This window comes from Lemur catta, chromosome 12, assembly GCF_020740605.2.
Source record: "Lemur catta isolate mLemCat1 chromosome 12, mLemCat1.pri, whole genome shotgun sequence".
In the NCBI taxonomy this organism is placed as follows: Eukaryota; Metazoa; Chordata; class Mammalia; order Primates; family Lemuridae; genus Lemur; species Lemur catta.
Genome location: NC_059139.1, coordinates 66,731,633 through 66,755,658, shown reverse-complemented (window position 1 = coordinate 66,755,658; position 24,026 = coordinate 66,731,633). Strand labels below are relative to the sequence as shown.

At 42.4% G+C, this 24,026-nt stretch overlaps 1 protein-coding gene across 1 annotated transcript; it reads right to left on the bottom strand.

The window, feature by feature from the left end:
- Positions 1-251: 251 nt before the first annotated feature.
- On the bottom strand, positions 252-22,863 carry RGMB (repulsive guidance molecule BMP co-receptor b). The gene is made up of 3 exons (XM_045565958.1): positions 22,291-22,863; positions 16,477-16,985; positions 252-3,598 (listed from the first exon to the last, which is right to left on the bottom strand). The coding sequence occupies exons 1-3, from the start codon at positions 22,436-22,438 to the stop codon at positions 2,927-2,929; spliced, it is 1,329 nt and encodes a 442-aa protein (XP_045421914.1). The 5' UTR covers positions 22,439-22,863; the 3' UTR covers positions 252-2,926.
- Between the last annotated feature and the right edge of the window lie 1,163 nt (positions 22,864-24,026).

Sequence of the window (24,026 nt, the reverse complement as noted above, 5' to 3'; positions counted from 1 at the left end):
AAAACTATTACCAAAGTCAGAATTGTGGGACAATACCAGCAGACCAGCATCACAGATACTAGCTTATTTATAACTGCTTAAAATTTAAAAAGAAAAAACTACAGAGGTGGTATAGTTTACAAAATAAGTATGTGTGGGCAGGTGGGACAACTTTTAGGGATTTTGTACATGCACCCCGCCCCTCTTCCTCCGCAGCTGTTTCTCAGTTCTTCCAGCAGGTGTCCCTGTAATCAAGAACAAACATTCCACACCATGGTATGTAACTTTATTTTTCTAGCATAATAATTTAAAGTATTTACACACTGCACACTCACTGTTTTACACAGATACGTATTCATATACCTATGAACCACATCTAAAGAGTTCTTTGCAAAAACTTAACACACTGTGGGGTTTCCAAGCATAACAAAGAGGACAAAAAAAGTTTTGAGTTTTTTAAAGACAGCCATGTGGAGCATCTGTGAAAACCAGTGTTTTCCCCCAAGTTTTAAGCTCCCCCAGGAGACCTTTGAACAGCTACAGCCTATCCACGTGTTGGTATGACCCGAAACTCTTCTGGCAAAGGATTTCAAGAACCAACATGTGCAAGCAGCATTTTCTCTTGAAATCCTAGAAAAGAACAGAATAAAATAAACCTGGCCCTTATCTAGAGAAATACTTGTATTTCTGCAAGTTATCTGTGGGGACTGTTTTACAAGGAAACTGATTAAAGGGAGAACAGCTAAAAATACACTGCAACTAACAGTGATGCAGGATAAGCATCCCTTTCAACTAAATGCTATGGCAAAGTAACTTTTCGCCATAAAAATAACAATTTTATTTTCCCAACTATTAGTAGAGGTGATTTTTATTTTCCCTGAAAAGAACAAAAGTATATTAATCATACATACTCTAAACCCAGATACTACAGAAATTTGTACTATTGCTTTTACTTCACTTTTATACTATTTGCACAAAAATAGTGGTTAAAAGTATCCTCAATATTTTTCTTCCCTCATCCTACTCAATTTGGTACACATCTCCATAGCGAAGAAAAGCAGCCACAGTTTAGAGCTGCTGATTGGTAAGTCCCTTGTCCAGCTTCTATAAAAGAATGATAGGTTTTAAGAGTAAGAAGCAGAATGTGCCTTCATTATTTTCCCCGACTGCTCAAGATTATTCTCTCACACACCAGAAGGTAGAGAGGTTTGCCCTCTAGATGAACTCACAAATCCATCCTGTGACTGGATGGCACTTCAGCTAAGAACGGAACTTCAGAAACCGACATCCTTTTTCTGCCAGTCTGGGCCTCTGGCAGTACCACTGATCAACAGGACACGGCAAAAGACATGACCTGGCCAACTAAAACTCAGCATAAGGTTGGCCTAAATCACTGCAGTATTTAAAATTCATATCATTTGTTTGCATTTATGTAAACTTGAATTACATACATGTAGCACTTCTTCCTGGAACCAAACATTTACATTGAGATGTAACGATATAAACCTACCTATCTTGGAGTTAACTTTTTCAGTTACTGTTTCTGCCTTTTGTTCTCCTCTTCCTTTACAAGGAGGTATCCACAATGGAATGGAAGAGGTAAGATTATTATTTTACTTTATAGAGATTTCACCAAGTTACATGAGCAACTGACTAAATAATATTCAACTACAGGTGTTAAGATAGAGAGTACCTGGTCTATCTGGGGAGCACAATGCCTTAGTCATTGAGAATGTCCAGATTAACCAGCACCCAGAGTTGACCACACACTGAGTCAGGCCAAGGAAGCTGTTCCGTCATCATCACCCTACTCTGTTCCATTATGCATACACACACGTCAAAGACTATGACGAAGACCACGGTGTGGAGGACAAGAAGAATGGGAAACTTTGTGATGGGATCTGGGTTTCTACATTAGAAAAAGAATCTGTTACCCCCAAGCCTTGGATTCATAAGGTGAGGTTGAGGAGGGATTACTGGGGGTGGAGACAGGGAGTGCCGTGTTTCTGGGCCCAAGCAGCTAAGGAAGGAAGGGTTAAGAACACGGGTTTGCACAAGTCACACAGAGAAAAAAAGAGCAAGGCATGATAATTACTAAATTTGTAGTTTCATGTTTTGCTTACACAGGTTAAAAGAGGAAAAAACTACAATGTAAAAAGGCTCACGAGATGAGAAAAAGTCTGGGAGCTACTGGGGTCTAGCAAGATGCTAAACCACTATCACTAGACCCTATAAAACAGCAATTTCGTAGGGTTCAACCTAATACACTGTATGTGTTCAAATATATAATTAGAATTGAGTGTTAACAAGAATTGTAGTAATACCTCCCCTTTTGAAAAAGTAACAGCTGTTAGAGAGGAAGAGGGCTTCTCAAGGTCAGTGTTTAACAGAGTCAAAAGCACCTGTAAAGCTGGGAGTTAACTGTCCTTTCAAACCAAGTGAGGGCAGAAGGGTGATGACACAGTTCAAAGGAAGAGGCAGCTCCACCAGGGGTGGCGAGTGACATCTGCACACCAATTCACATCAGTAGCAATGGGAAAGGGCAGGAGGGAACAGCCAAGAATAGCCTCGAACAACTGGTCACCTTCAAAGGGAACGCTGCTGTGTATGGTGTCTGTGTATCTGTACTATACATATTAACCAGGTACACACATAAATATTTAATATATAAAAAATAAAGTGCTTTCTAACAAGTCCCCACGCAGGGACATTATAAAACATTTCACAAAACTGCAAAACAAAAATTGATACAATCAAAGAACACTACATCCAACATATGTGAAAACAGCCAAACACAATATGTACAATCTGGTGGGTGTCCCAGGACAAACATCCTGTCATATACATGGTATATACATATATACTCTTTTACTCAATATATTATGACAATATATATTTTAAAATTTTGTTATAGACAAAAAAATAAAAAAAAACACAAAGACAACCCCTACAAAAACACAATAAGGATCAAGCATGTGAGTCCGAGACCGATAGACACAGTGCTGCCTCCACAGGGGGTCCCGCTGCTGCCGCTGCTGGGGAAAATGTGCCAGCGCTCCCTCCTCGGGTGCAGCGCCTCCACATCCTCCAAGGCACTGTGGGCTGCAGCGGTAAAGTTGGCATCGCCGGTGGTGAGCAGGTCGAAGACACAGGACTGGAAATAGATGTCCTTCACTGGCATCTTCTCGTGGCATTGAGTGCTGGCAGTCTCCAGTGTGTAGCCGGGCCAGGCCTGCGCCAAGGAGGTGTGAGGCAGGCTGTGCCCCAGGATGGCGGACACCTGGCCCTGCCCATCATCGATGCGTTCACTCAGGGGGCAGCCGTTCACACACAACTGCAGGTCCTGGCTTTCCTCGTAGGACATGGCCAGGTCCTCGGGCATGCGGATGGCCAGGGTCAGGTAGCGACCCAGCTGCCGCACGAACACGGTGGTCCCTATGTAGCGGGCGTGCATCTCCACGTAGCGGCCACTCTCCCTCTCCACGATCCGCAGACTCTTGGCATCGCCGTCCCCGCCGCTGGTGGTGCCATCCACAAAGGCAGCGGGCAGGTCGTCTGTCACAGCTTGGTAGACTTTCTGATCTGTACATTCATGGTGGGCTTTGAAGATGATAGTGATCTGCGGGAAGGCACACGCACAAAGGTTAACATGGGAAGAGGGAAGCGGGATGGTGCAACCCTCTGCAGCAAGCGCTCCCCTCCACTGTGGAGCTGAACAGCTTACGACAGAATCTCCACACTCAACTCAGTTGCTCTTGCCTCCCAAATTAATGGTCTCACTTTTAGGAAAAATTTTTAAAAGTCCCATGTATTTAATGAATTAAAATTTAACATAAATCTGGGGAATGTGCATCAAGGAAAAACTTTCTTTACTTTCCTAAGACAGAGAACGGTGTTACTGTTGGGATCTAGGCAATTTTATTGATAATTGAAATCTTGTCTCCTTCTAAAAATAGACAAGCCATGGTATAGCTCTGAGAGAGAAAAAAAAAAAGTTTCCTAAGTTATACAGAAATGTCAAGGAGCTTAATTAACAGTCTATGTTGCTTTCTAAAAAGAGTCTTCACTGGACTACAGAACCATGCCCCATGACTCATCACTACAAACTTACTCAATACAAACACTGAGAGACAAGCAGGGAGCTGTGAGGAGGGGGTACCCCCACCGTAGCCACCAGCCCTATGCCTCAGGAAAGCTTTCTCTAACTCCCTTCATCAAATGTTTCACTTCACTGGCTAATCCCTGTGACGGGGAAATCACTTGGCAAATACAGCTCCCAAGCATTGGCAGAGACTAAATACCCTAAACCTAGTTACAGCAAATGTTTTCCCCAAACAGCACTATGGTCCTTTAACTTCTCAGAAATCTTTTCCCAGCCAACTCTCAAGTCTCCAAATTAAGCACACAATTCATGGAGAAACAAATCTACTGATAATACAAAAGGCATCCCTTTAGCAAACCCATTTTCTTTCCTGCAGAATCCTTTAACTAGAACAGTTATAAAAAACCTGAAAAGCACCTTCACCTCCCACATGCCCAATGTCTCTGCCACAGGTGGGGGAAGGAAGATAACTATGAAGAGACAGGGGCTCTTGTGTCACACAAGATACAGGAACTATTCCAAAGACAAAAAGACTGCATTTTGAGATCTGGGTCATTGCTAGCAACTGAGGGAACAGATTTCTTTTTTCCTTCTGGAGAAAGCAAAAAGTATCAGGTGACTTCAGTCAAGGAGGAAGGTAGACAACCCAAACACTCTACGAATTACTCTGGATGGAGGAAACCTTCCACCTCCTGCAAGGGAACTAATCAAAACAACAGTCCCTTTTTAAAAAGGCCAGAAAATGCGGCCCCCCCCACCACCCAAGTCCTCACCACCACCCTCACTCAAGTTTATGTCTGAAATTTTTCCCCAAGTCAGCCAGCATTTGCTCACACTATTTAATTCCACATGTTCCCACTGGTGTTGCTTGACTGGAATTTTCCAGCCATTTCATTTTACTTCAGCCAGTTATAAAGCCCGATCTGAACCAGCTGCACTGTAAGCAACTGGTTGAATTCATATCCGTTGTTTGCAGCTGCAACTAAAAGCCAGACAATGTACTATGAAAATGCTGCTTTTCTCCCTTCCTAATCACCCTGAGCCACAACTTGATTTCACTACCAGCCTTCTCACATTTCAACACCTCCTTAACAACCCTAAGGAGGTGTACCAGAGATGATTTCAGGAAATTTGTTGTGCATCCAACCATAGGACCTTTCAGAGTGAAGGGGGTTTTGAGCTAGATATCTAACAGGACTATAAAATAGATTTATTTGGTGGCTCTAAAATCCGTTTGACAAGTGCTTTTTTAAGGTAAGCTGGCATCCCTTGGAGGTGAAAAGATTAATTCAACAACATTCTGCACCTGAAAATGTTGAAAGTTAACAACACAGATGGCTAAAATAAGAGTTAGTAATAGACTTATTAATAGATAATCACTATCCTCATTTTCAATCACAACTCAAAGATTAAATAAGCTCTTCTAAAACAGCTAAGTAATTTCTCTTTCTAGGCTAACAAACCTCAAATTTAAACCAACTTGGTATTATTTGTAAGAACTAAGTACGTTTTGTTCACCTTAGAAAAAAACAAAGAGGAATTACTTCTGTTGGGACAACAAAGCAGAGATATCCAATTCCAAATAAGTTTCCACAAAGCAAGCAAGAGTCAATATTAAGATGAGTGGTATAGTTCCACATGTCTTCCCGAGCCTGTTTTCATTAAGCGCTCCAATTCCAACTCAGGAACTCAGGAGTCATTTCCAACACCTCACAGGTTATTGTCCTCTGCTATGCCTGAGACACTAACAATAACGCCCACATAATTAGAAGATCAAGTAAAAGCTCTACTTCTGCTCTAGTAGCTACAACCACAAAATATTCCAGTTAACCTATAGATTTGTCTGTCTTTCCAATTTGCTAGTAGTGATTTTCTCTGAGATAATTAAGCTGGTATTTCTCTTGTTTCCCTGTTGGGCAAAGTAATTCTCACACAGAGTATATGTATAGAACTATCCCTTGAATCATAACGCTGAGGATGATGAATTCGATCACAGAGCGGGTTTCCTGAGTGGTCCCCTGTAGTTTAAGTATGTACTGAACAGGTTATCTAGAGATATAATCAATGTAAATGTAAAAAACACTGGGTAATAGTTTCACTTGACTTAAGTTTTGTAATGCAATTTCATTCCTCATAAAAATTACAACATGAGCTCTTTAAAAGCAAGCACTCAGCCATGAAAAGCAAGAAATTAATTTTCAAACTGTCTTCCTCTTCAGAAAAGCAACATTTATTCATTCTTAATAATTCTTACTTTAAAAACATTCAAAATTTAATGTGAAGCTCTGGAAATTCCAAACTTTTTATATTTCCAACTAGTACCGATGAGAGCATAAACACAGAATATTCTAAATTGTATTCAAAAGCTCTCACACAGATAATTTAAAAACACCAGGTATGTTACTTCCTTTTCCCTTCTATGGACTGATCCATACGCGGTCATAACTCAATTTGGCACATCTGTTCTATGCCACCCCATTTATTATTAATGGATGGCATTTCTGTGCATTTAAAACATCAATGCCTTTTGTTAAACCTCCCCCACCCAGTCCCTCTCAACTCTACCTTAGACAAACTACTCTAGTTCTCATCATTCATTTTTAATGTTTCCCTCCCTGAGATCTTTACCACCCACAAGGTCTATTAGGAAGAGAAAGACAGCAGATGCAAATCAACCTTACCACATAGGAAAGGCAGTAAGAGCTTAAGATGTGCTGTGAAATATCAAAATTAAGAGGCACCTGCCTCTCCTTCCCATCAGGAAAAAAAGAAAATATATTAAATAAAAACAAAGTGGCCAACAGAGAGGAAAACATAGGCAATGCCTCGCCAAGAGACAGAGTTATCTTCCCAAGGCACAACAGCTTGCAAAATGCTACACACAGGCTTTCAAACAGAATTCCCCAGCAGCAGTGTACTTAACTATTTGTGCATATTGTATTTTGAAGAAACATTTATCTGTGTTAAATCAGGCAATTTGGTACTTCAAGTAGAGGACTTTTCTGGAATCCTCAAATACCAGAGCTGGACTTTTAGATCTGAAGAACTCACGTCTCTTGTTTTAAGATGGGTGAGTAAATTAAACTGTAGTAGTCACGGACATTAGCTTGGAACACATGGAAACACGATTTTGATATGTGCCTGGTTAAAATTCTACTTGTGTCAAAGGAAGTTAAAATAAATTTTATTTAATATAGTTAGCTGACCAAGTCTACCTCATATCCTCTGGGTATAATGATAGGTTGAAAAACAGCCGACTGCATGGGAGAATAAGAACACCGTGCTCATGGCTGCAGTAAAACTCTTACACACGTAGGTGGCATGCAGCCTCTGTAATCACTTTCTTCCCCAGTGAACAAAAAGAAACCATTCCAACAAAAGCACAAGCTTCAAAGAAGAAAACATATGCATGCTCCATCTCTATCCCTAAAACACCCAAATTTTACTTTTGAGGGTCATTTTTTCCTAAATGTTGGAAGTCAGAGCCTAGGGCACTCTGAAGCACCAAAAGGAAGTAGAAGCCTTTGAAGGGGGACCTTTCCGTGAATGTCTTGCCTGGTTCCACCCTTCCCTACTTATCAGGGTAACCCTGAAGTATGGATCTTAGCCAGAGCTGAGCTGCTCTGTCCAGGCAGGGAGGTAAACTGTCCACTGGTTACATAAAACTACGAAGAACTCTGGGGCTCTCCCCCTTTTGTGGAGGAGAAAAAAAAAGGCATGTTCATTTAGAGTACCTTTCTTTCTGAACAATTTCATGCAAAACCTAGGAGGGTTTTTATATGTGTGCCATGTTTAAGAAAAAATGTTGGGCTGGAAAATATTTGATGTCATTGATAATTTTCCTTAAAAAAAATCAGGAAAAAAAATGTTAGCTGTGAACTCAATGAACTGGAATGTAATTTTATAATCATTATTCAGCCCATATATCAAGTATCTACAGGAAATTGACCTTAGGACCCACAAAAGCGTATTGTGTTAAATAATTTTCTTGGACTAGGACAAGATACTAGCAGTAAGACACTACATGTGTTTATGAAGTGAGTGGCAGTTTAAAAATCTTACCCTAGACTTTCAGTGCCTGAAGTAGACTGTAAGAAATCTACTGCCTTCAAAAGAGGTATTAACAAAATAGGTTTCTCTATCCTCAACTCTCTTTCCACAGAGCTGTTCTAGGAGCACTGACAGGATCCAGAGAAATGGCATGGATCAGACTTCCTCAGTGCTGCCCTTGGTGATACACACATGCAGGAACAGGGGCTGACTTGGCTGTTGGAGGGGTACTTGGCAGCGGACGGGGAAAGAAGAAACCAAGCCAGAGGGGAAGGACGCCCACAGCTGAAGGCTGCTAGGGTGGTCTAGAGAAGCATCAAGCTCCGTGGCTAGACGGAGAATGAAGGGGAAGCTGGCCCAGGGATGACACATAACAGGGACAGGCACAAAAATGCTGGCTTCCAAAGAGTGATTTCTGTACGCTTAAAGCAAGGAGGGCTGGAAGCATAAATAGGGGCAGAGACAGAGAAACTGGCTAGCTTCCTTGTACAGATCAGAGCAACGCTACGCAGAGCATGAGGAGGAAAGGCCTCTAGGCCTGTAAGTCTCAGTCACTCCAAAAACTCCAAAGGGAAGTCTCCTTCGGCTTGTGTGTTGCGGGCAAACTCTGCCCTGTCGGGAGGCCAGCAAATGCAGCATTCACTATGCTTCTAGTGTGAGGTTAGGCATATGTGAGCAGTATTACAGGCCTAGGCTGCCACTGCGCTTCAGACTAGAGGCTAAAAATATTTTGAAAGGTGAAAGCCAGGGCTGGAGGCAGTAACTCTGCTGGAATCTGCCCTAGCAGGTCTTGCCTTCAGGCACCCCCTTCAGATGGGGAGGGGGGCAGGGCCACAGAACCAGAGTCCTGGTGGGACCTTGAACAAATGCTCTGGGTCTAGGTTCAGCTGTTCTCCAAACCGATGGGGATTAGGAAACCACAGCCTCTTTGATCGTATTTCAGCTTTGGGGGGTGAGCAAAAAAGTAAAAGGGCTTAAAGGTCTTCACAATACACTCACAGTGTGACTTCTAGGTTCAATTTCAAGTCTCCAGGGCTTAAAAAAGAAAGGCCCCTGGGAACTCAGGAACAAGGTGGTTAGAAGCCCATCACCAAGTATTTCAAGAAGCCAGTTAACTGAAATGCTACAAAACACTGTCCTTCTGTCTGCACTTTCCTTGGGCAGAGAGAGGGGAAGACCTCAACACTCCATAAAAACACATTTGTATATGTAAGTGCATGCATGCGCACACACGCGCACCTTAAACAGAAAGATTAACCCCTCATCCCCATTTCAGGAGCATATGCAGAGCAGAGGAGAAATTAGCGTTTAAATGCTGTCATATCAATTCTATCCACAGTATACATACTATATTCCAACATGAAAGAACCCCACCAAAATCAGCCAAACTTTCTTCTGGCTCCAACTCTTAAAATAACCAGCTAACTGGAGCATAAAGAGCTCCTCTCTCCATAGAATCAGTTTCTTTCTGGACCCAACAGCACCGTGTTTTCACTGCAAGGCTGTCCAGTTAAAGTCTGTATCTTACATGTGTATTAGCTATTCTTACTGAGAAGTTGAGCAGATTCTAAAGTCCTTAAGTTACCCCACCCACAAGAACATAAAATTCAAAACAGTGGAAGAGCAAGTTCTACTGCAGTCAAAACAAATAGAGACAAAATGGGTAAGGTAGCATTTTTCATTGTTCGACACTGTAGGTAACTTTTTTTACACTCCACATTCCACACGGGCAGAAACTGTTTGGTTAGCATTAATTGAAGCCAACAACAAAAAAAAGTACCAACCATCCAATGTTTCCTTCTTGCCCCTTCCCCTCAAAATGTTGACTCAAAGAAAATTTAACAGGGCAGAGAGAGACAATTGGAAATGTTACAGAAAAGCAAGTGTATCAGACTTGGCCTCCTGCCTCTGGTTTAAACTATGGAGGAGTATGGCTTTGTTTTACAGCACTAGAGGCCCTTAGACCCTCGTGGCTTGGACAGGCCTTGGGTTAATTTCACTTACAAATGGGGGATTTTGAAGGTCTCTTCCTCTTCTAAACCACCTTTAGGACAGAAGGGGCACAGGCAGGGAGATTAGAAAGATGGTAAACTAACCAGGCAAGAATAACAAAAGAACAACCAAGGCAACCCTATTTATCTTACAAAATGATCTTCACACTTACAGGTTTCTCATATAGCTAATAATTTCTCCTCCTTTCTCTGCTTTCTTTCCCCACACGCACTTGGAAACCATTTCACTTCCAGGCAATCTACTGCAACTATATGAAGCGAAGTTGAGTGGTTCCTGGGCCTGAGACCTTATAACGCGGTACAAACAAGAGCTATGCAGGAAATGGAAAAGGACAAATAAGAACATTGCCACCTGAAAGTACAGCTGATTTCTGCTCTTCTAAAAACTATTCTCTAATGTTTCAAAATCGTTTCTAAAATAAATTCAGGGAGAATAAGAATATCTAACATATGCTTTCATGAGAGTTTTAAAGATGAGACAGGACCTTGGAAAATGAATTTAATTAAGAACTAGTGAGTGTGACAGTCAAATTCAAGAAAGCTTTTTGGTACAAAATCGAAGATCAGCAACCTTTCAGAAGTGAGAGTAAGGGTTCTAGGCCCTGCTAGGTTGTACAAAGGAGATGGGAGAGGAAATACAGATGCATGTGATAGGCCACACTCCTCACAGTGCGAGGTGGAGTAAAAACACTGACTTGTGGAAACAACCATGCCAGGGAGGGTTGTGCTTTGGGTGGCAGCGTGGGACAGGCCTTCACAGCAGCCCACTCTCCTGAACCTTCCTGACACCCATTTCAACTTGCTATGTAACGTCTCTGGAAACCAGCTCGTGAGTGTGATTCACCAATATTCTACAAAGAAACCCTGAAAATGGCTGGGTTTATACATAAACCCCATACTTTTCCACCAACTGCTGAAAATTTTAGTTATGTGCTTAGTTAGATTGAGGCGGAGGCTGCATTCACCTCTGCCATCTCCCATACATAGTGGGTCCTTTAATACTTGATGTTTCAAATGCAGCACCGAATTAATCACATATTTTATCAGAGAAACGATTACACTGAGCAGGGAGCTGTAACTGCAAACTTCTTTTCCACCTGTTCCCAATATGCCTCAACTAGTCTTACAACTTTTTAGCATCTTTGTAAAGCAAGGCATATCATGGTAAGGAAAAAATCTCAAAGAGATGGCAAGAATTACCATATATAATTATTACAAAAATAAAGAGCAATCTCAGATTTTAAGGATTAGTTACAATGTATCTGCAAGACAGTTTGCGGTCTCTAAAGAAAATACCATGTGTTGCCTCTACAACACTGCATGCAAGACAGTGTCCACATATTCAAAACTCAATTCTGCCAACAGAAGGAGCATCTTACTTAGTCCATAAAAATAAGAATGATCACCACTGTGTAGCTCACATGGGTCTTGGTAAAGATACTAAATATATAAGGGACTGCAAAAACTTGGCTACAAGAAATGCACTAGGCCTGGGGTCAACGTAGGACAGATTTCCAAATCTTGATGCAGAGATATACTTGCAATGACAGTTAAAAGCCTTTGCAATACAGGTATGTCTGGCTCTGATTTTGTAACCAACAGCAAATGCCCCAGAACACTGGTTTACCTGTCCACATGCTGCTGTGGAGTAATAACTACATGTGAAGGGGCATCAGAAAGCAGGAGTGGACCCACCTCACGCTCCAGAAATCTATAAAGGAATGATGTTTCATCACAATGGAAAACCCTGGGTTATACAGTTTGAGGAAGACACTAAGAGTGAACCAAACTAAGTCTTTCCGCATCTCTAGTATTATCAACCAATGGAAGTTTTCAGGAACTTCCAAGAAAATAGCCATATAACTTGAGATTCAGGGATAATTGTGAAGTTTAAAATATTGATATACACTTGATGGGCAGGGCCTCCTAATGTGCTTTGGGCAGGTGCTGAGTGCAGGATTACAGGAGCTGGTGGTCCACGGCAGCAGAAAGAACATACAGGGCAGGCAGCTCAGAGTGTCCCCTCACCTGGCCAACAGTCATCTGGTTTGGTCAAGCACAAAGAACACATCCTTTTCCCAAAGGCAAACTGCCTTAAGGTAAACCACCTTCTCTCACTCGAGTCTGAAGCGCAGTGAAATGTGTAGCAGAGGATCTGCACCAGGACCTGCTGTCATCCCCAATCTCTCCCCCTATTTTTCATTTTGTTTTATTGAGGTTGAAAAATAGGATAAGAAAGTAAGAGTGGTGAAAAAGAGTATGATTAACATTAAAACAAAAGAAAAAAATAAAGCAAAAGTAACCAAATTACCCACAAAAAAAAAAATTACTAGAAATGTTGTCATTGTATTACCATATAATGGTATTAAATATCATTATTTAACAATATAAATGCTACTAAAAATCATCATTGTTTAGGTATATGATTTAATATATGAATTTTTGAAATTTTTTTGGAAAAGGAATCATCTCAAATGTACTTGAAAGAATGGCGATTCTAACACATACTACTAGGAATACATTATTTATTTATTTATTTAGAGACAGGGTCTCACTCTGTCGCCTGGATTAGAGCGTAGTGGCGTCATCATAGCTCACTTCAACCTCAGACTCCTGGGCCCAAGCAATCCTCCTGCCTCAGCCTCCCAAGTAGCTGGGTGGGACTACAGGCGCATGCCATCATGCCTGGCTAATTTTTCTAGTTTTTGCAGAGACAGGGCCTCACTATGTTGCTCAGGCTTGTCTGGAACTCCTGGCCTCAAGTGATCTTCCCACCTTGGCTTTCCAAAGTGCTAGGATTACAGGCATGAGCCACTGCACCCAGCCTAGGAATACATTTGTACAGTTCAGTATCTTTCATAAAATAAAGAATTTACTCCATGATCATCACCTTCTACGATCATGGCATCTATAGATCCTTATTGGGCCCACTTAAACCGATACACACATAAGCAGAATGAACTAAACAAGAGTTGAGACTGAGAGGCTAGTTCAGAGAACATGCAAGCAGAGAATGTGGAAGAAGTCACGCATCCTCACAGATGACCTGGCTTTTCCTGTGTGTGAGGGCGTCTTCTCTGGAGCCTACAATGTGTAGGCTACCTCCACAGCACAAACAAAACGGCCTTTCCTTCGAGCATAGCTAACTCTGCCAGTTCTGAGCCTGTCCCTCTCATCTCTCTCTCCCCTAGTGCCTGCAAGGCCGTAGCCACCTCTCCCAGCCAAAGGTGAGGAAGATGGCCCAGAGCTGACGTGGACCTCAGCCGAGGTACACAGGTGTGCCAGACAGTCCTGTAGCCCCTGGGGTGTAGAGATGAAAAACCAGCCCTGGCTTCCCCTTCAGCAATACACCTACCTGGCAAGGTGGCCCACTGCTGAAGACTCCTCCAAAGAGGGAGAGTATAACAGGCTGGTGGAGGGCAAAACTAAAAACAGAGGCCCGAGAAAGCATACCTGTGTATGACATGACCAGCTGGAAAGCGAGGCCTATCTTTCCCAGGCAAGGGGAGGAGAAGGGCCGTGGTGAGGAAGAGAACAGTAAACCTGGGGAGATAACGCAACATCATCGAGCACTGCAAGACTATCTGCCTTAATCTCACAGCTCACCATGTGGAAAAAAAGACAAGACTTAGCTAATACACTGCCCCTCGAGCATAGATGACTTCATTTTCTTTCACTGCATTTAGCTTTCCCCCGTTTTGTCTTTCTGTGATGAGGGAAAGGGGGGCCCTTATGGGCAGGTAGAGCTCACAAGCTTAGGCTTGAAGATGGCTTGCTCAATAGGCCAGGTTCCCAGGGCTGAGTAGTCATCTTAGTGACCTCACTGAGCAAAATACCTTGGGTCCAATGCTTCAGGGCAGTGCTAAAGGTAATGAAATGAATGGAGGTTTAAATACAATTTCAGTATCACAGCTGGCCAACCAGCCAATGATATCATCAGTCTTTAGATCTAATGACACTGAGCAAATATGGGCCATTAAAAACCCTTTACCACACAAGGATAGTTCACTATCTGCCACGTACAGCGCTGAGTTATCCAATAACTGGTCTACGTATGTGCTTAAGTTCTCTATAAAGCTGGGACACCTATGGAAAAAAATTCCCGAAAGATTTTGTCTCCTATTGTTTTATTACCTCCATTTTTTCATGCTTAGGGCCGTTAGCATTAACATGAGTCTTCAAAAGCAACCTTCCAGATTCTTACGGGAGACTTAGAGTTACAAAAAGATGGAAAAAACAAAAAACCAACTACTAGAGGTTGTGAAGGCATAATTTGTTGCTGAACAGCATGGTTACCAGATGCGGGGAAATACTTTCCAATAGTGCAGTTAAAGACCAAGTATTCTCACTATCCACTTGAATTTATGTCAGGGACCACTCTTAACCTTTGCTCCTTACCAAACTGAGGGAGAAAATAAAGTTGTACTTTTTATTTCTTTGCTAAAAATTATGACAGATTCGACAACTGAAATAAAACGATCTTAAGTACTTCAGTATAAACTGTTCCATTTAGATAATATTAATACTCATAATGTTACCGTTATCCCCCAAATAGTTTCACTATAATCAATAAAATGCATAGAATTTTGAAAGGTTTAATAAGAACAGAAGTGACATGTGATTGGACAGAAGGCATGAAATCTTTGGGCTTATGAAAAAAACCACAATTTCCCCATGTAAATAGCTCTTATTAACCTCTATCGTCTTGTTTGAAAGTTACTCCTTCAAGTCTTCAATTATTTGCACAACTGATGACTTTTTCTATTCTCAAAAGATTGTCTTCCTGAATTTTCAGCTACCCAAAGACTATTCCCAGGTTGCATGCATTCTACGACTTTGCAGCAATGACAGATTTTGGGCTATGATTTTTCTTACAACTTCATAATTATATAACTTTATGATATAATTTGTAGCAAATACATATTCTGAGAGTGAGAGAGAGACAAAGAGACAGAGAGAGAGAGAGAAATGACTTGTCTACATATAAAAACCAGAGGGAGAATAATTTGAGATGTAGAATTTGGTAAGGCAAAAGACAAGCTCAAATTTTTACTGGCAGCTGTAGTATAAACATTTTGGAGTTCCCCTAAGATGTCTGGACCAGTGTTTTTAACAGTCTTCTTTGTTCAGAGCAATGACTTCTAATCTTAGATTTGTGACACCCTTGGGGATCTCCAGATATCTCCTGAGGTGTTGTAAAATTTCCTCCATAAAATGCCAAGCAAAATACTTTAAATTCATTAAAAAAATATGCCACACATGTTTAGAGGAAAGGGCGGGTGCCCGGGAATCAAAAGAACAGTTGTAAGTATTTCAAAAGCTTGATCCTTGTCAATTATATTTTAGTCTAAACCAATTTATGAATAGATAAATACAGGAAATTAAGCAAGATGAGACGGTCTGTGTATGGTTTAGTGGCTGGGGAAGACAGGGAAGAAGGTGGTTACTTGGGATACCATTTTGGTGGAAAACCCTTTGTGATTTTATTTATTAATGATTGAATTAGAACTGATTGGCAATTAGAACCCCAGTTCATAGCTCCTCTCTACCTACTTACGCTAAGATACTGGTACCTTAAAGTTAGGTTCAAAGATCTCTGTACAGTATTAGTTTGTTCAAAGCAAACGAACATGGACCATGGACACTGGCAGCCGGGCATGCATGGTAACCTTAACTTAATTTTATCAGCTTTTCCCTTAGCTTAGCTCTGATTTAAACTGTTAACCTGAGGCCTTGAGATTACATGGGGGTTACACATCATGGCTCTGCAATATCCAATTCTTAACCTCCCTGGTCACCAAGAGGTTAGTAACTAAAACACCACTGTGTGTTTGCCATTGGGAAGCTGGCTTATTGCCATTACATTTTACTATCGCTTTCAAATCTCCAATAAAGTGTCTCCTGATGGGTCACTGCCTCAGGCTTCACAGCTTTCTTTATTCGGAACACCCACTTCAGATATCTGATAAATCTGGACCTAGATTTCTTCAAGAAGAGTCATAAATATGCACTCAAAACAGATATCACTGAAAAAAAGCACACATTTTTCTATCAAAACAGGCCTGCCTTTTCCCTGGAGAACTCAATTTCACTGTTTCCTTTTCATTCTTCGTATCACTGCCTACTTAAATTTAGAGCCACATTTTACATTCCAGAGAGAAATCCCTTACTAAATAATTTTTATTTAACCCTTTAACAATTTAGTTAATTGCTTTCCAAGAAGACAAAAGTTTCTTTTAAACTATGCATTTTATACACATTTCAAAAGTTACCTGAAGAGTCAAACACCTAAAAGTTATGAGTAGGGAGAGAGAAAAAAGAAGGCATACTTGCCTTATTTGTAGCAGTAGCACTGGATCCAGGGACCACGGGTACATTTGTCACTTGAACCGAAAGATAATTATTATCTATGAGTGGCCAGGCCCCTTCCACTTTACACGTTTGGAAGTGATCCTTGAAAGTTCTAAGGTGAGGATCTCCAAACAAGCCACAGAAAAGGTAATTAGGAGGGTTCTGGTCCCCTCCCCTGTGTTCTCTGGCTCCTGCGTGACTGTGATAGTTACAAGGATCATGGGTCACTTCAGGGTTTGTAGAGGATGTGGGTCCATCCTTGGAACAATTCCTCTGGCTCATGAGGTCACTGATACCCAACACAGCAGAATGGTATACCAGGTTACCACGGCAGGCTTTTGAAGTTCGCTGGGTGCAGCCAGCATAGGCACGCAGGGCCTTGCAAAACTCAGAGTCAAAGCCGTCACTGGCAGAGTTCAGGTGCGAAGTCAGGGACACAAAGTCTGTGGTGCATTTCTGGATTCGACATTGGGCCGGCTGTTGGCAGTCACCTATGGGAAAGACAATAAGATCAAACATTTGTAAATGCTTCATAACTTCCTGAGCTACATGAGAAAAAGACATTCTCCCCTGGGAACAGTTTGTTCTATTTTATATAGTATACTCCTATTTTAAGAAGCCTTCAGAAATAGGGTTGCATTGTGCTCCTGTGCGTCTCTCAAATGAAGCCACTGGGAGAAAGACTGCATGCAATTAGTTAACTTAAAACTTCAAAGCACAGGTTGTTGTGAGTGTGCTTAAGATCAGTCCAGTGCCTGTAGGTTAAAATTACAAGGGAATAATAAGTAAAATATTTTATCGATGTAGCTATTTATTTACAGATTTCGAGAAAGATTTCTCTACTCTAAGGCCAAGCCAAAGACATGAACTTTGTTATGATTTTGAAAACTGCATGAATTTGCTTCAGAAAGCATTGTAAAAGCAAAACCATGATTAAAGCCTCCACACCTTAGGAAGGAGTAAAATCCTAAATTATAGTACGATTAGTTTAAAATACCTTCACCTGATTTACTTGTCTGGCTACCGGGTAAGAATATATATATATAAAAAAAAAATCCAAGTACTAAGTCACTCTACCTTTCCTGAGGCATGTTTACCAATAAATTGTACATAAACTGACACAATTTCCTGGTTTCTACAAAATGTACATGTTCTTTTAAAAAAAAAAATAATGTGACTCTTTTAACCAAACTATGTATTTACTTCTCCCTTAACATCTCTATTACACTAGGATCCCAGCTCCATAGCAGACCACAAATAAGTGGTCTGCTAAATAAAAGGATATTAAAAGGTAAAGGTACATTAAATAAAAAGTACATAAGTATAATATCTTGAAATTATGCTGCAGAGACAGATGATCCCAATCATGTTTTTTTTTTTTTAGAAAAAGAACCAGAGAACTATAAAGCACAGAATTCTTAGAGTATATGTAAACCTTACTTTTGCCTTTAAAGCAATTCACATAAACTTAATGACTTAACACATTAACTGCCATATGAGTTGTATTTAACTCACAATAGTTTTGAGCCCAGGGCCTGGCAAAGCACTCATGTTTCTTCACCTTGGGAACCTTGAGAACTATTTTTCAAGTTGAGTATAACTCACACAGAGAAAACAATAAAAAATAACAAAATTTTCACTAAATTAGAAAGGATTTTGTTTTTGAAGTTTTTACTCTATTTTTGTAATAAAACACCATGGCCCCAAGGAAAAGAAAATCCATTTTTTCCCCCAAGTGTGGCAGTCAATGTATTAATAAACAAAGCTACAATGAAAATTCAAGTATTACTGGCCTATATTAATAAAATCAATTTCCAAATGATGTTTTTGCCACTAACTTCTCATGCAAAACTTTATAAAACCTCTTAAAGCACAAAAAACACAAACACAAGAACTGTCGATACTAAGTCATGTGCTCTAATCAATCTCTTCAAGTTTTAGGTTTCTCATCTGAGAAATGAGGTTGTTTCAAAAGGAACTTTGTGATCTTTTCCAGGCATAAAATATCTTATAATGTGTATTCCAGATGAAGGAAAAAAATTCAGGGCCAATAGATTATTATTAAATATATAATTATTTAAAGATGAAGATACAATAAACTTTAGGATAATATTAAGATTTAGGACTTCATCTGATAAAGACTTAAAATTAACCTTAATATTGTCATAGAAAGCTACTTTAATATTCTCAGTAGTAAATTGCTTTCAAATCTGAATGAAGTAGCCTGTAATCTCTGTTTCTGGCTTTACTTAGGAGAAAAGGATGGGAGGGGACAGCCTCTGAAGGCAACTACTCTGTCATCATTTTTAAATTTCAAAAGCTAAAGAGGGAAAAATATTATAGTCTAGGCTTGGTATTCACTTTAGCCCAAGTAAAAAAGAAGATTAAAATATTTTAGTATTTTGGAGCTACGGATTTATAGCAATCACCAAATCACACTTAAAAAAAAAATCACAAACACATCTTCATGTGTTTGATCTATTTTATGTTTGTTCAGGCCAAAGCTGACAAAAGCAGCTCTGATATTTAAGGAATTCCTCTCTCCAAAGCAGATCAAGTCATTTTCAGCTATTTTTACTGAAAAAAAAAACAAAAAACAAAAAACAAAAAACAAAAAAACCCAACCAACCAACCAACCAAAATCCTCAAAACAAAACAGAAATCAATCCAAAGACTCTGTAAGGCATTAAGGCCATTTTACAGATGGGAAAACCAGGGCAAAGGGATATTAATGGCTTCACCCTGGCTGGACCATTCATAGCTATTATTAAGCCAGTATTGGTGGTTTTCTTCAAATTTTGTTTTCCTTCCACCACAGGTCATTGTGTCCCCCTAAATTCCTAACTCTAATAACAGTGCTTGATGGCTGGAAAAAAAGACAAGTAACTCTTGTATTATTTTTCTTTTTAAATCAGATTCACAGCAAGCAGAAAGCAAAGAAATAAAGAGAAGGCCAAGATCTTAGTAAAGAACAGCTATCTTAGACTACAAATAAATGACAGCACAAGAACCTTCCACTAAACTTGCAGTACCTATTTGTTTTTTTATAGTCTATAAAATCTATCTGAGCATACAGTTACTTATAATTATTTCAAATAGTCATAAAATATCAAAAGTAAGAACAATATGGAAATGCAGATGGAACCATTGAGAAGGGAAGCAGAATCTAGATTCTCAGCTCCCTTTTTGTACTTTCCTCCCTGCCCTGCTAACCTTTTCTTTTTTCATAGCAAGTAGGCACTGACTGCTTTGAGAAATCTCACATAAAACAGAATTCCTTGGGTTCTTTCGCTTTGGATAAGGTTTCTAACGGCCTTTTGCTATAGAGATGGGAGGGAGGAGGGCTAACTAGGGAGAAAAGTGTGTTTGGGTCAGCATTTTCAGCCCCATCGCAGGCTCCTGTATAATGACTGATTTGTAGCATACATCCAGAAATATCCAGGCTTCATGAATTTATAATGATAACGCACACTTTCCCTGTTACAGGCGGTAAAGTAAGCCTCCTGTCAAAATGCCAAGACAATGCAGAGCAGAAACAATCTTAAGGATGTAGCCAAGAAAACCATGAAGTATATGAATAAGCAAGTAAACTACCATATTGGATCTCCATTCAGGAATTGCTTAAAAAAAAAAACACAAAAAACCCTACAGCCAGGAAAATAACAAAAATGACCAAAAGTACTCTTTTCATTTCCCAGGAACAGAATTTAAAACTCTGCAGTTAGAAATGTCTCTGTTTTTTAGGCCAGATCATCTATGAATGGTGTGACAGTATTTTCATGCCAGTTATTGAAAATGCTAAAAGATTTGTGGGCCTAGAGCTTTCATTTCATCATTTCTTAAATGGATCAGACATAAGGGCTTCACCATTCAAGACAATTTCCTTAACGCAAGGACTGCACGTGTGCATTTGTAGCACAATCACCAGTTTATAATAAAAGAAAAGAGATACGCTGAAGCTGAATTAAGTGAAATGCAGAGCCATATGGGGTGCTGAGGCAAATGATATGGATCCAGACATAAAACATATGGTAGTCCATCTGCAAAGAGCACTTTCTAGGCTCCCTGTTCTGAGAAATGGCCTGACCATTTAAATAGCACCACTCTTCAAAGAGATCTCTCAAAGGAGCCCTTTCTTCTATAACCAGATTAATTGCTCCTCTCCAGCAAGCTGTCCACAGAAATCACACAGCACAGCACAATGGGTTGAATCTAATGGTGATTTTAGTGAGGACACATTAAGATACTGAGAAGACCTACACATTCCAAACTTTTGAACTAAGGCACCTTCATTTTCTAAACCTTTAAGCCAGCTTCTTACACCTTTCAGAGACCAGTAAAGAAATCTTCAAGGCCCACATTGCAATCCTGTCATAGGATCCTATGGCAACTTAGGGAACAATATTCATGCAGCCAAAGGGGATACAGTCCCACCGAGCACTTCAATTTCCATTTCATGAAATGCACACTTTCGCATTATGGACACTTTTTTTTCCTCACACAGAACACTCCTGAATACCTTTTAACACACCAAGAAAAATTTTCCACATAATTGCAAGTAGATTGATATTATTTCCTAATATTCTAAAGTTACTAATTTAAAGCTGTTATCATTCTATAACTTTCTATTACCTTTTCATTAAGACTGCTAGGCCGTTCCCCGACAGTGTTAACATGCAGCTGTTACATCACAATGCAAAGTTGCGCAAGGTAAATTAAGTTGTCTTCTCAAATGTCACATTTTTTTTTTCCATTACTTAAGAGACCTCCCTGATTTTTAGCTCGGTGGGTGTGATTTAAAATAAAAATTGCTCCGCACAGTTGGGTGGCATTAAAGTCCAGGCTTCTCCAGATGAGATGGTTGTGACTGCTATCATACAAATACAGGACAAAAAGACGCCAAAGACAAACTTATCGAATGCTCTGGTTGTTCTCAAACTAAAAAATAATTTCCCTTTCAACTTTGGTATTAAAAAAATTGTTTGCCTAGGGCAACTTCTAAAAAGTGTAACTTATTTGTGAAGAGCATCCTAGATTGTAACGAAATGATTCAAAAAGAAACACAGGTATTACAGCTGTAAGACCCATCCCTAAGAACAGATCCCTCAACGCTGGGGAAGCGCAGACCTCCAAGGGCAGCATGATTATCTGTCAGCTCCTCACGGGACCCGAAAACACGCGGCGAGTCACAAAGCACGAGTTTTTTCCAGAGACCGAACGCTGAATTAAAAGCAGATTTTGCAAAAACGAAAGAAATCCCTATTCAAAAAAGTTACGTGACTTCGAGATTGAACCTCAAGTTTTCAAACTCTGGTGAAAATCTTCCCATCCGGCGCGATTCCATCGCCTCGCCCGCCGCCACCCCCAAGGCCGGAGGAGCAGCACAGGGCTCCCGTCTCCCTCCGAGGCGGCTGCGGCGGCGGAAACTTGATCCGAGCCTGACTTTCAGTAAACACCAGAGCGGAGAGCAATAAAGCAGCCGGCACATTTGTCTCGGGCGCTCAGCCCCCGCCCGCTAAATCTTCGATGAGCGGCTGCTGGAGGGGAAATTTGTCAACGGTCCGAGCCGCCGGCGGGGAGGGCGGGGGGCAGAAGCGGGCTCTCCGCCGCGCCCCGGGCGGGGGTTCCCGCCGCCGCGCCGCGAGCCCGGCTAAGGTGCGCGTCAGGGACCCGGGAGGCCTTTCCCGTCGCGCCACGACGCCCTTCCGCCCCAGCGAGCGCCTTCGGGCCCTCGGGCTGTTTGGGAACAAAGCCCTCGGCCCCGGGGCCAGCTCCCCGCGCGCGCGCGCGTCGTACCTGAGTGGAGCAGCCCGAGGCTGAGCAGCAGCAGCAGCAGCTCCAGCGGCGGCGGGGACAGCCGTGGGGGGCGGCGGCGCTGCTCAGCCCCGGCGGCGGCGGCAGCGGCGGCGGCGGCGGCGTAGGAAGGTGCTGCTCTCAAGCCCATGCCCGTCCATACAGGTCTCGTGGGCTCCGGCGAGGGCGGCGGCGCTGGCACCGTGGCGGGTCGAGGCCCGTGGCTGCGGCATGGGCCGGGGGACGCGCCTCGCTTCTTCTTCTTTCTCCTTCAGGCCCGCGACGGAGACCGGCCGCCGCCACCGCCGCAGCGAGCAGCGCGCCGCGGGCGGAGCGAGTCGGCGGCGGCGGCAACAGGGCGCGGCGGCATCGCGGCGGCCGGAGGAGGCAGGCGGGGAGAGAGGGGCGGGAGAGAAAGACACAAAGACCGTGAACGAGTGCTGAGACCAGCCCGGAGTGCGCGGGCGCCCCGGCCCCGGCCAGCGTGGGCTCGGCGGGCGTGGACCCACAGGCGGCGCGCCCAGTCCTAAGGAGCTGCGGCAGGCGGCCGCGGGATCTGCTCTGCGGCCCCCGCGGTCAATCAATCTCAGCCCCTCACTGCCGCCCCGCTCCGCCCCGCCCCGCCCTAAAGTCGCCAATCCGCGCTGCCCTCATCCTGGCCGCGCCCCCTTCCTCCCTCCCCATTGGCTGTGAGCGCACGTCCGTCGGACTCAGCCCGCCACTCGCAGGACCCAGAGGGCCCGCCCCCGCGCCGCCTCCGCCTGCTCGGTGTAATTCGAGTTCCGCGTCTGCCCACTGCGAGTCCTGACTGCTGCGCCGTAGCCTCCCTCCGGCTCTCTTCTCTCCCCTTCACCCCCTTCCACGATTTACTGTTTCCCTGCGCCCAATAGAAATGGGCGACGGCAACTCTCACTCTCGCCGTCGTTACAAAGGGACCGGCCTTTGACCTCTCCTTGAATTATTGTTATGGTGTTCAACTTCTCTGCAAGTTGTGTCTGTTTTTTTTTAATCACCCCTTCCCCTGCCCCACCTCTGCCAGCTCCAGCTCCAAGCAGGAAGCCTGAGCTTTCCCCGCTCGCCGTGCGGCAAGTCCCCTCCCAGCCAATCATATCTGCGTATCCGCGTTCCGAGCCTGTTGCGGACGTGTAGTAAAGAGCTAGGATGGAACCTTTCTGGGAATCTGAATGACACCCGCGGTCCGGAGCAGATCGGATGGGCTGGAAAGGTATCCGCGAACTCCCGGAGGAATTTGCTGCCAACTGCGCAAGGCTTGGGTGTTCCTGGTTTCGTTGACATTTCCCTTCCTGAAAGCGGCGAAGAGGGGTCTGCGAATGGGCGAACTTCAACGTGTTCGGTTGCAGTGCAATTAGATTAATGAGAGTGGCGAGTTTTTATGCAGTGTAATTATGCCACGATTTGTTGTTGCGCAGTGGTTTTTCTACAAATTTCTACAGTCTATTAGCAGATTAATTCAATGGCAGGTCAGTTTCTATATTTATGATTAGATGGGTCCAAAATTGAGGGGGAAAATTATCTGTAAGGAAAGAGTCTGCCAAGTGAAGACGTAGGAAAGCAGTTGTGAGATTGATGATAGGTTTCAATTTGTTATCAGTAGGTGTGAAGTGGTATCTAATCTCAGTGGTGGCCTCTCGGCTGGGAGCCACTTCGTACAGCTCTCGCCTTTGCCGTTCCCTAAATCGCTCGGGGCTGCCATTTTAAATCCACTAACATTCAAATCG